This window comes from Antechinus flavipes, chromosome 3 (assembly GCF_016432865.1).
Source record: "Antechinus flavipes isolate AdamAnt ecotype Samford, QLD, Australia chromosome 3, AdamAnt_v2, whole genome shotgun sequence".
Lineage (NCBI taxonomy): Eukaryota > Metazoa > Chordata > Mammalia > Dasyuromorphia > Dasyuridae > Antechinus > Antechinus flavipes.
This window is the reverse complement of record NC_067400.1, coordinates 230459131-230474759: the sequence shown is the minus strand read 5'-3', so window position 1 is coordinate 230474759 and position 15629 is coordinate 230459131. Positions and strand designations below refer to the sequence as shown.

The 15629-nt window shown below is 33.5% G+C and overlaps 1 protein-coding gene across 1 annotated transcript in view; it reads right to left on the bottom strand.

Moving 5' to 3' along the window:
• Positions 1-15629, bottom strand: part of OCA2 (OCA2 melanosomal transmembrane protein) — a 533107-nt gene that overhangs the window by 273503 nt on the left and 243975 nt on the right. The window contains exon 18 of the mRNA XM_051990569.1: positions 1151-1278. Coding sequence (XP_051846529.1) covers positions 1151-1278 — 128 coding nt within the window. The remainder of the gene's footprint in view (positions 1-1150; positions 1279-15629) is intronic.

Below are 15629 nucleotides of genomic sequence, written 5' to 3'. Positions count from 1 at the left end.
TTTGGAGTATAAGCCCAGTAGAAACACTGCTGGGTCAAAGGGTATGCACAGTTTGATAATTTTTTGAGCATACTTCCAAATCGCTCTCCAGAATGGCTGGATCTGTTCACAATTTCACCGGCAATGTATTAGTATTCCAGCTTTCCCACATCTCCTCCAACATTCATCATTATCTTTTTCTGCCATCTTAGCCATTGTAATATTTTAAAAAGAAATTTAACCCCAACCTCCATGGAAAAATGAAATTGAATTGATCACAACATTGAAGCAGTATCTTGGGAAATTTTTTTTTTATTCTGTTGACATACTTAGTGAAGTTTTGGATTGTTGTGATTATTTTTAACTTTGTGCTTACTCTCAGAGGAAGATTACAACTTCTAAAACTGTCTTAAAAGTAAAACATATGTATACTTCAATATTTAAAGGATATATGAATTTGTACTTTCTCCACCAACACAGAGAAGACTTCATTGGGCTTAAGACAATCCATAGGAGCATCTATTGTTGAAAAATAAATGACTCTGCTGCAGATAACCTAATAGTGAATATCTTACATACCAGATTCAGGAATTTTGAAACTTTTTAAAATTGCAAACAGAAACATTCTAAGTTCTTCACTTATTTTCCTAATGGAATCCTTTTGCATGCTGACATCAAGTACACCCATTTATTATGCAAAATAAACCACAGAAACATTAATATTTGAATTTTTATGATTCAGATACATCTGATGTCAAACTCCACAGTATATCAGATAACATTGGAGCAAATTTCAGGGCACAAAAACCATACCAATATCACCACTCTCAAGTTCAGTTTTCAGAATATTTCTGCTGAAAACTTTTTGATTTAAAAAAACCTGCCTACTTAAATATCATATATATAATCAGCCTTTGCTAATCAATTTCTCAATTAATAGTCACCTATTTAATATCTGCTATATGCCTGGGATTGTCAACAAATGCTAGACTGCTGAATAAAGATTGAATGAGTAAGTGAATGAAATGTCCATGTAATTCTCTTAGTTTTCAAGTCAGTTGATATGTGTAAAATGCCATGTCAAAATTAACTGGTATTCTTTAGCTACAATATGGAATGTCAAAGGCAAGAAAATGATTAAAGAGTCAGTAGAACTTTTCTGAATTCTTACCTCCATTAGGACAAATAGTGCTGCAAAGAACAGAAGGGTGGCCCATTCCACTCTATGTAGTATTATCTCAAAGTCATGGATGTCAGCTAATACTAGTAACCAGATAGCCCCCAGAATCGCAATCCATCCTGAAAAATAAGTCAACGTATCAGTAAATCTAACTCCCAATAATTCACAAACTATGAAAAAAACTTCTTTAATTTTTTTATTTATGGGTAATTTTTTTAAAATAGGGGAAGATAATTTGAAAATTAAAGCAAAAATGAGAACAAAACTAATTATCCAATTAAATCATTCAATCCCTATGAAGTACTTTTGTCTCTCTTACTGGACAGGAGAGGTACAAAAATCTATTGGTTTGAGTTATATGGGGTACCACTTAAATGTCAAACCATGAAAGGATTATTTTCAATTTTACTTTTTTAAAAAACAGTTATACATATGACTTGATTCCAATATATTATACATGCATACAAAATCTATATGTATTTATATTTAATATTCCTCAGGAATATTAAAAGCTAGCCATTTTCATTACAAATTTCCTTCAATGATAATTAGTCTATAACAATGTAAATTAGTATATACAGTAATAATTAGTATGTCCTATTAACTAATGCCCATTAACTCTGTCCCATAGATTTAGAAGAGACATTGAAGGCAATCACTGTCTTTACATAATGGTATACTCAGTACCTATGCAGTTTTATTTCCCTTCTCCAATAAACCATATCTACTCTAGTCAGATTCATCTTCTCCCTATGTTCCATATATTCAGCATTTCACCTTTCTTATTATTAGTCTTTCCTTGTAGAATGGCTTCCTTTCTCCACAAAGAAACCTAAACTATATTCATCCTTCGAGGCTTAGTTCAAGATGTGCCTCTTCCGGGCACATCTGCTTAAAGCCCTCTCTAGTAATTCTATCCCACAATGATCTCTCTTTCTTAACTAGATGCAAGGTGATATGGAAGAAAAGGTATAGATTTAATTACACTTGTGATATTTGCTACCTGTATGACTAACTATGCAAGTCATTCAACCAAGGAAACTGGACTTCACTTTTTTCATCTATAAAATGAAAGGGCCAAATAAGATGTTCTCTAAGATCTCTTCTAGTTGTAAATCTATTATCCAATGATCCTATTGTACTTAGAACCATACAGTTAACATTATAATGGGTATGTAATTATTTCATTTGTGTTAGTTTTGTCCCACATCAAATATAAATCAAATAAAATCAGAAACTATGTTTTCTTTCACAAGAATTAAACTTTAAAAAATTCTAAACTTAACCCATAAATAGTTCCATATATATATACATATAAAATAAAGCATATCTTGTACTTCTTTATAGCAAAGCAGCCTAGTATATTTGTGTGGAAAGTTGTTTGTAATTTTGCTCATGTAATTCCTGACTTTCCTTTGGTAGATAGATTCCCAAATATTTTATGCTGTCGACAGTTATTTTGAATAGAATTTCTCTTTGTATCTCTTGCTGTTGGATTTTGTTGGTGATGTATAAAAATGCTGAGAATTTATGGGAATTTATTTTGTATCCTGCTACTTTGCTAAAGTTATGAATTATTTCTAATAGCTTTTTAGTAGAATCTCTGGGGTTCTCTAGGTATACCATCATATCATCTGCAAAGAGTGATAGTTTGATTTCCTCATTGCCTACTCTAATTCCTTTAATCTCTTTCTCGACACTTATTGCAGAGGCTAGTGTTTCTAATACAATATTGAATAATAATGGTGATAGTAGGCAACCTTGCTTCACTCCAGATCTTACAGGGAAAGGTTTTCCCCATTGCATATGATGCTTACTGAAGGTTTTAAATATATGCTCCTGACTATTTTAAGGAAAAGTCCATTTATTCCTATGCTCTCAAGTGTTTTTATTAGGAATGGATGTTGGATTTTATCAAATGCTTTTTTTGTATCTATTGAGATGATCATATGGTTTTTGTTTGTTTGGTTATTGATATAGTCGATTATGCTAATAGTTTTCCTAATATTGAACCAGCCCTGCATTCCTGGTATAAATCCTATTTGGTCATAGTATATATTATCCTGGGGATGATTTTCTGTAATCTTTTTGCTAATATTTTATTTAAGATTTTAGCATCAATATTCATTAGGGAGATTGGTCTGCGATTTTTTCTCTCTGTTTTCAGCCTACCTGGTTTAGGTATCAGTACCATGTCTGTGTCGTAAAAGGAATTCTTCAATCCTATTTTTTCAAATAGTTTATATAGCATTGGAGTTAATTGTTCTTTAAATGTTTGATAGAATTCACATGTAAATCCATCTGGTCCCCGGGGATTTTTTCTTAGGGAGTAGTTTAAGCTTGTTCTATTTCTTTTTCTGAGATGGGACTGTTTAGAATATTTACTTCTTCCTCTGTTAGTTTGGGCAAGCTATATTTTTGAAGTTATTCTTTCATTTCATTTAAGTTATAGAATTTATTGGCATAAAATTGGGCAAAGTAACTCCTAATTATTGCTCTAATTTCCTCTTTGTTGGTGGCAAGTTTTCCCTTTTCATTTTTAAGACTAACAATTTGATTTTCTTCTTTCCTTTTTTAAATCAGATTTACTAAGGGTTTGTCTGTTTTGTTGTTTTTTTCATAGAATCAATTCTTAGTTTTATTAATTAATTCAATAGTTTTTTTTTTACTTTCAATTTTATTGATCTCTCCTTTTATTTTTAGAATTTCAAGTTTAGTGTTTGACTGTGGGGTTTTAATTTGTTCCTTTTCTAGCATTTTTAGTTGTAAGCCCAATTCATTGACCTTCTCTTTCTCTATTTTATGCAAGTAGGCCTCTAGAAATATGAAATTTCCCCTTATTACTTCTTTGGCTGCATCCCATACATTTTGGTATGATGTCCCATTATTATCGTTTTCTTGGGTGAAGTTATTAATTATGTCTATGATTTGCTGTTTCACCCAATCATTCTTTAGTATGAGATTATTTAGTTTCCAATTATTTTTTGGTCTACTTTCCCCTGGCTTGTTGTTGAATGTAATTTTCATTGCATCGTGGTCTGAAAAGGATGCATTTATTATTTCTGCCTTACTGCATTTGAGTTTGAGGTTTTTATGTCCTAATATATGGTCAGTTTTTGTATAGGTTCCATGAACTGCCAAAAAGAAAGTGTTCTTCTTTCTGTCTCCATTTCGTTTTCTCCAGAGATTTATCATATCTAACTTTTCTAGTATTCTATTTATCTCTTTGACTTCTTTCTTATTTATTTTGTGATTTGATTTATCTAATTCTGAGAGTGCAAGGTTGAGATCTCCCACTATTATAGTTTTGCTGTCTATTTCTTCTTGCAGCTCTCTTAATTTCTCTTTTAAGAATTTAGATGCTACACCACTTGATGCATATATGTTTAATATTGCTATTGCTTCATTATCTATGCTACCCTTTAGCAAGATATAGTGCCCTTCCTTATCTCTTTTAATTAGATCAATTTTTGCTTTTGCTTGATCTGAGATCAGGATGGCTACCCCTGCTTTTTTACTTCACCTGAAGCATAGTAGATTTTGCTCCAACCTTTTACCTTTAGTCTGCATGTATCTCCCTAGTATAATAGAATATCTTATAGTCAGAAGAAAGGGGTTTTGTACCTTTTGCCAAAGATGACTGACTCCAAGCTAAAGCCAATTAGATAAGTAGTGAGTTCTTACATGGGATCCCTACATCATCTCAAGTTATAGCCACATTGTTCATTCTATCCATGATCACTTTCTGCCCTGGCTGCCTTACCTCCACAAGTATAAAACCAATCCTCCTTTCTGCTTCCCCTTTGTATGATATATTCCTTCATGACAAGTAAACTCATTGAGAGGAAGAACCATCCTATTTTCTAGTTTTTGTATCCCAAACTCTTAGCACAATCTCTGTTATATTGCTGTGTCTCTGTCTCTGTCTCTCCCTCCCATTCTCTCTCTCTCTCTCTCTCTCTCTCTCTCTCTCTCTCTCTCTCTCTCTTTCTCTCTCTCTCTTTCACATACAAGTCTGTCTCTCTGTCTCTGTTTCTGTCTTTCCCTCTCTCCTCCCTCTCCCTTCCTTTGTCCCTCTCCCTCCCTCCTTCTCCCTTTCTCCCTCTCTCCCTCTCTCTCTTTCTCCATCTATCTATCTCCCCTTCTCCATTCTTCTCTCCTTCCCTCTCTGTTTCTCTGTCTATCTCTTACCAATATGGCCTTAGGAAAGTAATTTAGCCTCAGCAGTTCTCAGTTCATCAATCTATAAAACAAGGATTCTAGACCAGATAGATAGTTTCTAATGTCCTTCCAATGCATAAATCTCAGATCCCATAATTATATAATTACTTGTAGGTAGTACTGTGGATAGAGCACTGGAACTGAAGTCAGGAAGTCTCACCTTCCTGAGTTCAAATCCGGCCGCAGAGATTTACTGTCTATGTGAACCTGGACAAGTAGTAACCATGTTTGCTTGAGTTTCCTCATCTGTAAAATGAGTTGAAGAAGGAAAAGTAAACCATTCCAGTATCTTTGCCAAAAAAACCTCAAATGGGTTCATGAAGATTTGGATATGACTGAAATAATGACTAAACAAATGACTGAACATGATTATATATCTCTTGATAATGCTTTTGATTTTGCCCCTTTGCAATTAAGAAGTTTGTCCTAATATCTGATGAAGTAGTTAAGTTTTTTCCTAAAATAAATAAGAAAATAATCTTGGATATTCTCTTAGGATGCTGAAAAAAAACAAAAAATTCCTCAATTTTTAAGGAAACTAACATTCATATATCGATCATATATATTTATGTATATATGTATACATACATATATATATAGTAGTTGAAAGAATTAAGAATTTTTATAAGAACCTAGGCTATGAACGTTTCTTTCTAAAATTCTGTTCTTTATAGTTTTGTTTGTCCTATCATTTTGGGATGCCTGTATTTCCCTAGGCAGAGAACATCTTCTTCTAGCTTGAAGTCAGACACAAAGCACTTTACAAATTCCACTTGAGTACTCATAATTTCAAATTCTATATTCAGACTGCTCTTTCTTATCACCTAAGCTCTCAACAATAGTCAGCAACTCAATGAAGTTCTTAAAAAAAAAAAAAGACTCAGTTTTTCTTTTCATTTCACTTCTAGGACCTGCTGCTGGCTGTCTGCTGACATTTTGGCCACAGAGGGTCCACTCCTTTCACAGAAGAGCAAAAGAAGAATTTGCTTGGGCCACATACCTTGTAATAATCCCTCTGGCTTTTATCATGGACTACACATTCTGTGCTCACTTGACTCTTTAATAACATTGAAGAAAAAAAGAGTAAATGGTGTCAGAGAGACTGTAAGTGTTAACATTGCAATTTCCAGCTTCACACTCTATTACAATTTCTTAACTGAATTGTTGGGTTTGTCAGCTTAATATACCATTTATTACTCTTCTTGGGGAAAAAGAAAAGCAGTCTTAGCAAGAAAAGATGGACAAAAACTAAAATAGCCTTTAAAATTGCAGGCACCTCAAAATGATATCTAGAGAATTATACTCATCGGATGCTGTTTCTATCAAAGTACTACCCACTTAACCATGATGCCTTCATCAATAGCATTTCCATCCTCAAGAGGAAACTGTGTGGCAAATAGTCACATCTTTCTTTATCTATATTTCCAATGGTACCTAGACATGGGCCTCCAAAAACCAAGGGAGTAGAATTGGAGAGTGTACAAATGAATGGAAAAATAAATAGAGCACAGTGGTTAAGATGTTTGGCCTTATCATTTTATTTAAATTTTATTTTAAAATTATCTTTTGATTGAAACCAACTCCAAAATATTTCTTACTTTTAAAAATGCAGTCCCTAAATTATATGGTAAAGCTTTCATAGGCTTATGGAATCTTAGATGTAGAAGAGGCCTCAGAGTCCATAACAATCTCTCATTCTAAACAAGAATTTCTTCATCAACATTCTTACTAGTTGGTTATTCCCCTTATGCTGGTTGATCTCTCGATAGGAAGCAAAGAACTCAAAAGGTAGCTTTTTCAAATTTTTATACAGCCCTTATTTTTTTTAAAAGGGTAGCTATGTGATACAGTGGATAGAGTGCTGACGTTGAAGTCAGAAAGATTCATGGTACTAAGTTCAAATATGACCTCATACACTTACTAGCTGTGTGACTTAGGGCAAGTTAGTTAATCATGTTTCTCTCAGTTTTCTCTTCTGTAAAATGAGCTAGAGAAGGAAATGGCAAACCATTCCAATAGCTTTGCCAAGAAAGCCAGACATGATTGAAAAATGACTAAATAAAAATAACATTTTGAAAAGTTGTAGAGCCAAATTTACCACCTATTCTCATCAAACTCTAGCCTTCCTACTTCTAATGTACATGAAACTAATTTTTTTCACATAGCAGTTTTAAATGTTTATATTTAATAACTGTGCCTTCCCTACCCACAACCCATCACTCACTCAAGTTGTCTTCTTCCCAGTCAAAATTGCCAATGGTCTCAATTTGAAGGATACTTCAGTTTGTAATTGCAGACCATTTGTCTACTGACAATTCCTCAAAGATTGTAGCAGACTATCTTAATTATATGCTATAACCAACCTTCTGATGCTGAGCCTCTCTGTACTTTGATACTCTATCCCCAGATAAAAGACATCTCCAAGCCCATATTAAAAACTTTTCTGGTTGGTTGTTGCTGTGTTCAATCATTCAGTCATATCCAACTCTTTATGACCCCATGAAGCACAGCATTCCAATACAATTCATGGGTTTTTCTTGACAAAAATACTGGAATGACTTTTCCTTTCCTTTTCCAGCTCATTTTACAGATGAGGAACTGAGCCTAACATGATTAATAACTTAAGTCACATAGCTAGTAAATCTGAGGTCAGATTTGAACACAGAGAGATGAATCTTCCTCACTCTTAGTCTGGCACTTTATCTTCTATCCCACCTTTGAGTTCACCCTTAAAGGCAGCTAAAGAATCTAACAGATGAATGAGCAGAGGGAGCCCATTTCTGACATGGAGGTTGGTCCAGACAAAGGTACATAAATGAGAGGTGAAGTACTTATTTCAGAGAACAATTAGTAGTCCATTTTGGCAGAATTAGGGTACATGATGGGAGAAATTTCTGGAAAGGAAGGCTGGACACAGACTGTGAAAGACTTTAAATGCCATAATGAAATATTTGTATTTCTTAGAGGCAAAGGGAAGGTACTGTGTTATTAAAAAGGTAAGGGAATAGTCTGACTTATGCTTTATGTGACATTATAAAATTAATGCAACAGAATAGAATTCAGGTGAAGAGAAATTGAGTCAGGATCTTGATTTGTGAATAGGAAAAAGAAGAATAAGAGATGGTTTGGAGAGATTATTCAGGAGCAGGGAGTGATCAAAGATGACAAATGCGAGAGAAATGTCAAGAAAGATGAGGACTGAGAAGAGGGCATTGAGTTTATCAATTAAATGATTACTGAAAACCAGAGAGAATAGCTTCATTTTTTTAATGAGGCCAGAAAATAGATATAAAAGGTCTGAGAAACAAATTTTTTAAATTATATAGCTAAGATTATAAGGGAAATAGGTAACTGGTGGAAAATATATGCAACAAGTTTTGCTGATAAAGGTTTCCATCCAAAATATATAAGGAACTGATTCAATTCAAATTTGTAATTCAATTCAAATTTGTGAGAACAAAAGTCTTTCTCTTGTTAATAAATATATATAAATAAATTAGACTTTAAAAATCTAAGCAATGAAGTAGTAAACCATTATTCCAAAGAGTCAACAAAGAAGCATGCTATTAATCTTCTAATAAGTGATTAACTCAAGACTCGCAATGAAAAACTTTTGCACAAGATCATTGAGGGAATTATGCATATTTTAATACAAGATTTTTGTTGTTGTTCAATCTGGGAGGAGGAGTATAGAGGAAAAATAGATGCTTGTTAATTTTTAAAATTGTAAAGAAAAATGTGAAAAGGAGAATAAAGACAGGATAAAACAACTTTAGGAAATAGTATTGGGATTTTTAAAAGATGACCTAAGTAGACTATGAATAGTAGAAAAATAAGTAAAAATATATGTAAAATTAGGAAAAGAAAAAAAGAAGATGAAAAAGGGGGCAAATTTTTTAAAGAAACTGTAGATTGTGGGATCAAGGGGCAAAAGAGGGTTTGACATTGGCAAAGTGAAGTTACCTTCTTGTCAGAATTTGGAGCAAAGAAGATTCAGGGGGCAGAGTAATGTCAAAGGGTTTGGGGATATAGATGAAAGAAAGAGTGTATAAGGTTATTGTCTCTATTTTTTCATTCAAGTATTAAGTGAAGTCTTGGGGACTATTCAATTCAATTTAACCGACTCAAGAATAAAAGAACTATCTTATGACTATGGAGACCTATTTGAAATTGGATAACATAAGTTTATAGAACTGTACGTACTGACTTAGTACATTTTGATCACTTTGTACAGTATCATTCAGGAATAAGTAGGAGCAGAAATAGCAGAGGAAAGGAGTAATCCTGCTCAAGCTAGGTATGAATGAAAACTAGAGAGGGAAACAAGAATTCAAGCTTAGAAAAGAGTGTGCAATTGAATTGGTTAATTATATAATCAAGATTGGAAAAAAAAAGTGATGCCAGAAAAAGAGTAATATCCAAAGAAAGTACTGAGGAACAAAGAGACTGGAGGTTACACCAGGAATTAAAAATATATTGTGAAGGATTAAGGTATAGGAAGAAATGGAAAGATACCCAAACAGAGGAATTTCAAAGTTATTGATCATGGCTTTGAAACATATTGGGCTGTACAAGCAGACAAATCCCATCTTCTATTAAAATATTAATAAAACTTTTTAAACATCCACGTCTGAAGCTTTTAGATTAATTTGAAAGAAAAACTCATTACTATTTGACTATCAATTATTTCAGATCACCTGTTACCAGCTGGAAGAAAAACTCATGAGGGAAGTGGTTATCAAGAGATTTAATGGCTTGGGGAAATGATTATCCAAGATTAAGTTACTATTTTTCTTGTTTGATAAAATAAAAATATTAACTTTTACATTACCCTGAATTGTATAACTGTGTTTAAACATTTTGTTAAATTTTCTGTGTTCAAGATTCCTGAATGTGATATTGCTAAAATATTTTGTATTAGAGAAATGTTCTAGGACTTAAAGAGACTTTATTGTTTTTGGCATTTCTATCTAAAGCAGAACAATAAGATTCATTTTAGAAAAATGACAAATTTTTTAAAATTTCTGGCCAGTTTTACGTAAAACAGAGAATGGTAGCAATGTGCTGGTGCCAAAATGGGACAAAATCAAGGATTTGAGCATGATTGTATGGACTTAGGGAAACTAAAGTTGTAAGATATAACAGAGCTAAGAATGTTTATAAACTGAGATACTAAGGTGAGTGAATGGATATACAAATTGACATATCCAATTAAAAGAAAAGGGGTTGAGATAAAGAGAATTGATAAAGAGAAGACAAATACCAAACTTTATTGAAGAATTGACCTTGGTGACTTTGGTGAGAGGAGATAGGCTCTAGAGCTAGGAGGTTAATGAGTGATGATATCAAAAAGAAGTTCTGAAAATGGCAATAGGCAGCAAAGGAGTATGCTTGTTCCTTTTTCCATTCAAATGTGTCTGGATAATTTTTTTTTAAAGCACATGTAGTAGTAGAGAGAGATATTTGGTGATCTTTGAGGAGAGGGAAATGGGGGTGGGAATCCAGGTCACTTTGAGTACCTGAAAGACAAGGACTGAAGGAAAAAAATTTTGTTCAAGATAAAAAGAAATTTCTTAGCAGTGGAAGAGAGATTCAAGAGAGCTTTTTGCGGAAAGCAAGTAGAGCTAGATAAGGGCTTCAAAAAGGGATGATGAAGGTGGGTGGCTATGAGAGAATGGAGTTTGATCAATTCTGTACCATAGGGCTTAGAAGAAAAAAAAGTGGAAGTTTTCTAGGCATAAGTTGGGAAGGCAAAATCTTTTGTATAGATATCTCATCTTGTCCTAGTGAGAAGAACTGATGCAGTAGTCTCACTCAGTCCAACCAATTGAACTATACTTATGGTACTCCTAAAGATTAGTTAAGGCATATGATGATATAGGCATATGATTTCATTGATATCAGTAACTCAAGGAAATGGTTTGCAAGTTGCATTGTGACTTATTGTAACAACTTCTGACAAGGTATTGCCTGACCAAAAATACCCTAAGAGTTGTAGTTTTTCCTTGCATGGGAAGAGGAAATCAGTGTGATAACCATCCTCAAATGGGAGGTCAGAAGCTTTTCATGTGCAGAAAATGGTGGAGTTTTGAGGAACTCTCAAAATACAATGAGTAGTGGAGGGAGGTTTCACAGTCAGAACCCTAAAAAAGGATTCCGTGCCTAAAAAAAGCACATATGTAGTTTCTTTGTTCTAGTACATGAGGAATGACTTTTAAATGGACAAATGGAAAGTTGTATGACTTTTAACAGAAGAATTTGCTTCAATAGTTGGAGTGCTGAGAGAAAAATAGGCAGGAGGAGAAGGTAGTCTTTACCCTACCCTGCCTTACTTCCTTAATTATGTTTTTTTCATTCTTTTAAAGAATGAATTTGCTGGATTTCCTCATAAGCACTTGTGGATGATCCTGCATTTATGTTCATTACTTGGTGTCCCTTTGTTTGCACTCTGAGGTGAGAGAGATAGAGGAAGAGGCAGAGGCAGAGATACAGCCAGAGAAAGAGAAAGCTTTCCTTGTCCAGGGGTCTAGCCCTGTCCATCCAGTGCAGTTTTATTCTTAACTGGTGACATATGAAAACAAACCTTCCAAAAGTAGAATTTCTAATAATAAAATGGGCCATTTTTTAATCCATCAGCAGAATATATAAGACCCTAAGCAAAACCAGATATTCCATTATAATCTTAACTGCCTAGGACACCAAGAGATCATATAATTTGCCCAACTGTCACTCAGCCAGTACATTTCAAAGGCACGATTTCTCTGTCTATGAGGCAATCTATTAACCACGCCACAACTGCCTGAGGTAGAATGTGGTATTTTTTTTTTAATGTAATTCTGTTCCGTGTACTTCTATGGGTATGATTAAATAACTATATATGCAATCCAATTCTGCATAATTGACTTTTAAGCTTGACTCCTGTAACTGAATGGAAATGCAGTAGAAAAGAAAAAGAACAGGATGTAATCTAGTTGAGCGAAGTATGAATTATGAATCTAAGTAGATAAATTTATACATAGGGATCATATCTTTGGATTATCACCTATCAGACAGTTAGGGAATGGAGGGAGTTCACTTTGTGAAATGGAGAGCTTTTTACCCTCATGCATTCTCTGGTTTGGATGGAGCTGTGTAACTCCTAGAATAAACATGGAATTGCTTGTCTTTATGCTTAAAAAGGATTAAGAAAGTGGCCAATTGTCCTATTCTGTGAGTAAGAGTGGAGCTTTGACTATAGTAATTATGTTTAAGAGAGGATTTTTAAAATCTATTTGTGAAACCCTATGCATCTAACTGAAATGTCAAAGAGATTTCTTTAGAATTTTCATTCTTAAGAAAGCTATATGTTTTTTAAATTATTCTTTTCTATTTTTTTCATTTTGATTTTATGTTTCTTATTCAGAATTCCCTTCTGAATCAAACTACTCTTTCAGTATACTTTAAAACTGTTAGTGTTCCAATTTTATGATAAAACTAAGCTTTTCATATGAGATATCCCTATTTGGTGCATTGTTGTACTTACTATGAGTATTATTTGAACTGAAATGTATTTAACAACCTTATATGTATATTTATTAAATTTTAAAGTTAATTAATTTAATAAACTAAATAATAAAAATAAATTTAACTTACAATTTAAACAATTCTTCATTTTCAATCCCTTAAATCCTGAGACCTAATGAGAAACTGGAAAATGAATGGATGCCCATCAATTAGAGAATGGCTGGGTAAATTGTGGTATATGAATGTTATGGAATATTATTGCTCTGTAAGGAATGACCAGCAGGATGTATACAGAGAGGCTTGGAGAGACCTACATGGACTGATGCTAAGTGAGATGAGCAGAATCAGGAGATCATTATACACTTCGACAACGATATTGTATGAGGATGTATTCTGATGGAAGAGGATTTCTATGACAAAGAGACCTAACTGAGTTTCAATGGATAAATGATGGACAGAGACAGCTACACCCAGAGAAGGAACACTGAGAAACAAATGTGAACTATTTGCATTTTTGATTTTCTTCCCGAGTTATTTTTACCTTCTAAATCCAATTCTCCCTGTGCAACAGGAGAACTGTTCGGTTCTGTAAATATGTATTGTATCTAGGATATACTGCAACATATTTAACATATATAGGACTGCTTGCCATCTTGGGGGGGTGGGGGGGGTGGAGGGAGGGAGGGGAAAAAAACGAAACATAAGCGAGTGCAAGGGATAATGTTGTAAAAAATTACCCTGGCATGGATTCTGTCAATACAAAGTTATTATTAAAAAAAATAAAATTTAAATTTTTTTAAAAAAAGTCACATTTCTAAAAAAAAAAAAGAAAATAATTATTAAATGTTAAAAGGATACAGGAAGATGTGGCTTGTAAATTACCTGAATTAGTAATGCCTAAAGAGGTAAAAATTAGGGAGAATACATGGAAACTAGTAACTAAAATTCCCAATGAAAAGAAGTGACAAAAATGAAATCCAAGATTTTCCTATAATGGAATAAATTATCTAAATGTTCTGTGAAACTAAAGTATAAAAAAAAGGTCATCTAGAGGAAGTCAAGGTAGATAAAAGCCAATATAAGGACCTAACTATGCTATGTAATGAATATTCTCCAGAAGGTGCTAGGTCAGTAATTATTCAAGTCTGGAATAGAACATGCAGAGGACAATGGCAGGTGATTGGTCAAGAAACAGAAACTAATGAATAGTCTCTAGGGACCAGCATTCAATTTGATGGAAATTTGGAAATCTGAGGACTCTCATGTCACAGTATTGGAATAGGAGCAGAGGCTTGAGAAGTTATCTGTCACTATAGAGAATAAGACAATTCCTCAACATTGCCAGTGAGCAAAGGAGAATCCATGTATGTTGGCTCTGTTCAGGCAAGACTGCTGCAGAGGCTAATTAATGGTCAAGGGAACAATGAAGTCAGAAGTAGATGGTTTGAAGAAGTCCCTAGTAAGCACTAGACTGATAATTAACAAGTAGTGAATGGCAGCTAAATGGACATCTGATTGGACTTGAGAGAATGAAACCATAGATTCTCTGTAATGAGCTATTAGACACCCTATGATCACTAGAGGGAGAAACTGATGTCAAAAAGAAAGAAGTTAAGAAAAACTCCCTCCAAAGTATCTTTAAATGGATGGACTATATATGCATGTACATGTCCTGGTCATCCCGATTTTTTAGGTAAGAGCCTGGAGAAAGTTCATTGAGAAATGGAAATATAGATGAAAACACGTTTATTTAGTGTGGGGCTTCCTAGACCACTTGGGATCGATTTCAAGAAATTCACGAACTTGGAACTTTTAATATTTTAATAACTGTATTTTGATATAATTGTTTTCCTTGGTAATCCTTTGTATTTTATTTTGTGCATCCAAAAAAACATTATTCTGAGCAGGAATTCTTAGAACTCACCACTCTATCAAAAGAATGCTTGGCATTTTTTAAAAAAGGTTTAGACTATCTCTGACTTAGAAAAACAAAGAGCTATGGAATCAGAGGTCCAGCAGCTGAAATAAAAGAATTCTATCAATAATGGGAATCCAAAGAGAAAAGGCCATCTTCTGTGACAAATATGCACTTGATAATCTTTCCATGCACATACAGAGTAAATTCAAAAGGAGGATAAAGACATCAGTTTATCATAAACTGAGTGAAAGTGGAAAGAGGAATATATTCAGAGATAATCCCCAACTTAACTCTACTACCAATTTTTCATGAGATCCTTCCCTTCTTATCCATTGTACCTAATGACAATTAGATATAACAATGAGTGCTAAAAGTGTCAGTTATCTTACTTTACATCGCAGAGGATTTCAAGTGATATCTGAATTGTAATTGTTATGTAAGAGAAAATTCATCCTCCTAATACCTTTATAGCAAATATTCTTAACCTTTTTGAGACATGAATCTCCCTTTTATCATTGTGGTGAAGCCTATGGACCTTCACAAATAAAACTTTTAAATGCCTAAACTAAAATGTTGCATTTCAAAGTAAAATATTAATATTAAAATATAATCATCATAACTTTTTAAATAATACATGAACCCTTTATGTTAGAAACAAAAAAAAATCCCTGATTTTATAATCTATTCAGTGGCCAAGAGTCTATGGAATAAGTAAGAACTATGTAAATTGGAGTACTGCAAATGAAGCTCCTTAAGGAAATTATGAGTGCCAGCAAGATGGTTGCTATCTTTGTTCTAATATACATCATTTTAGTTCATTTAGTCCTA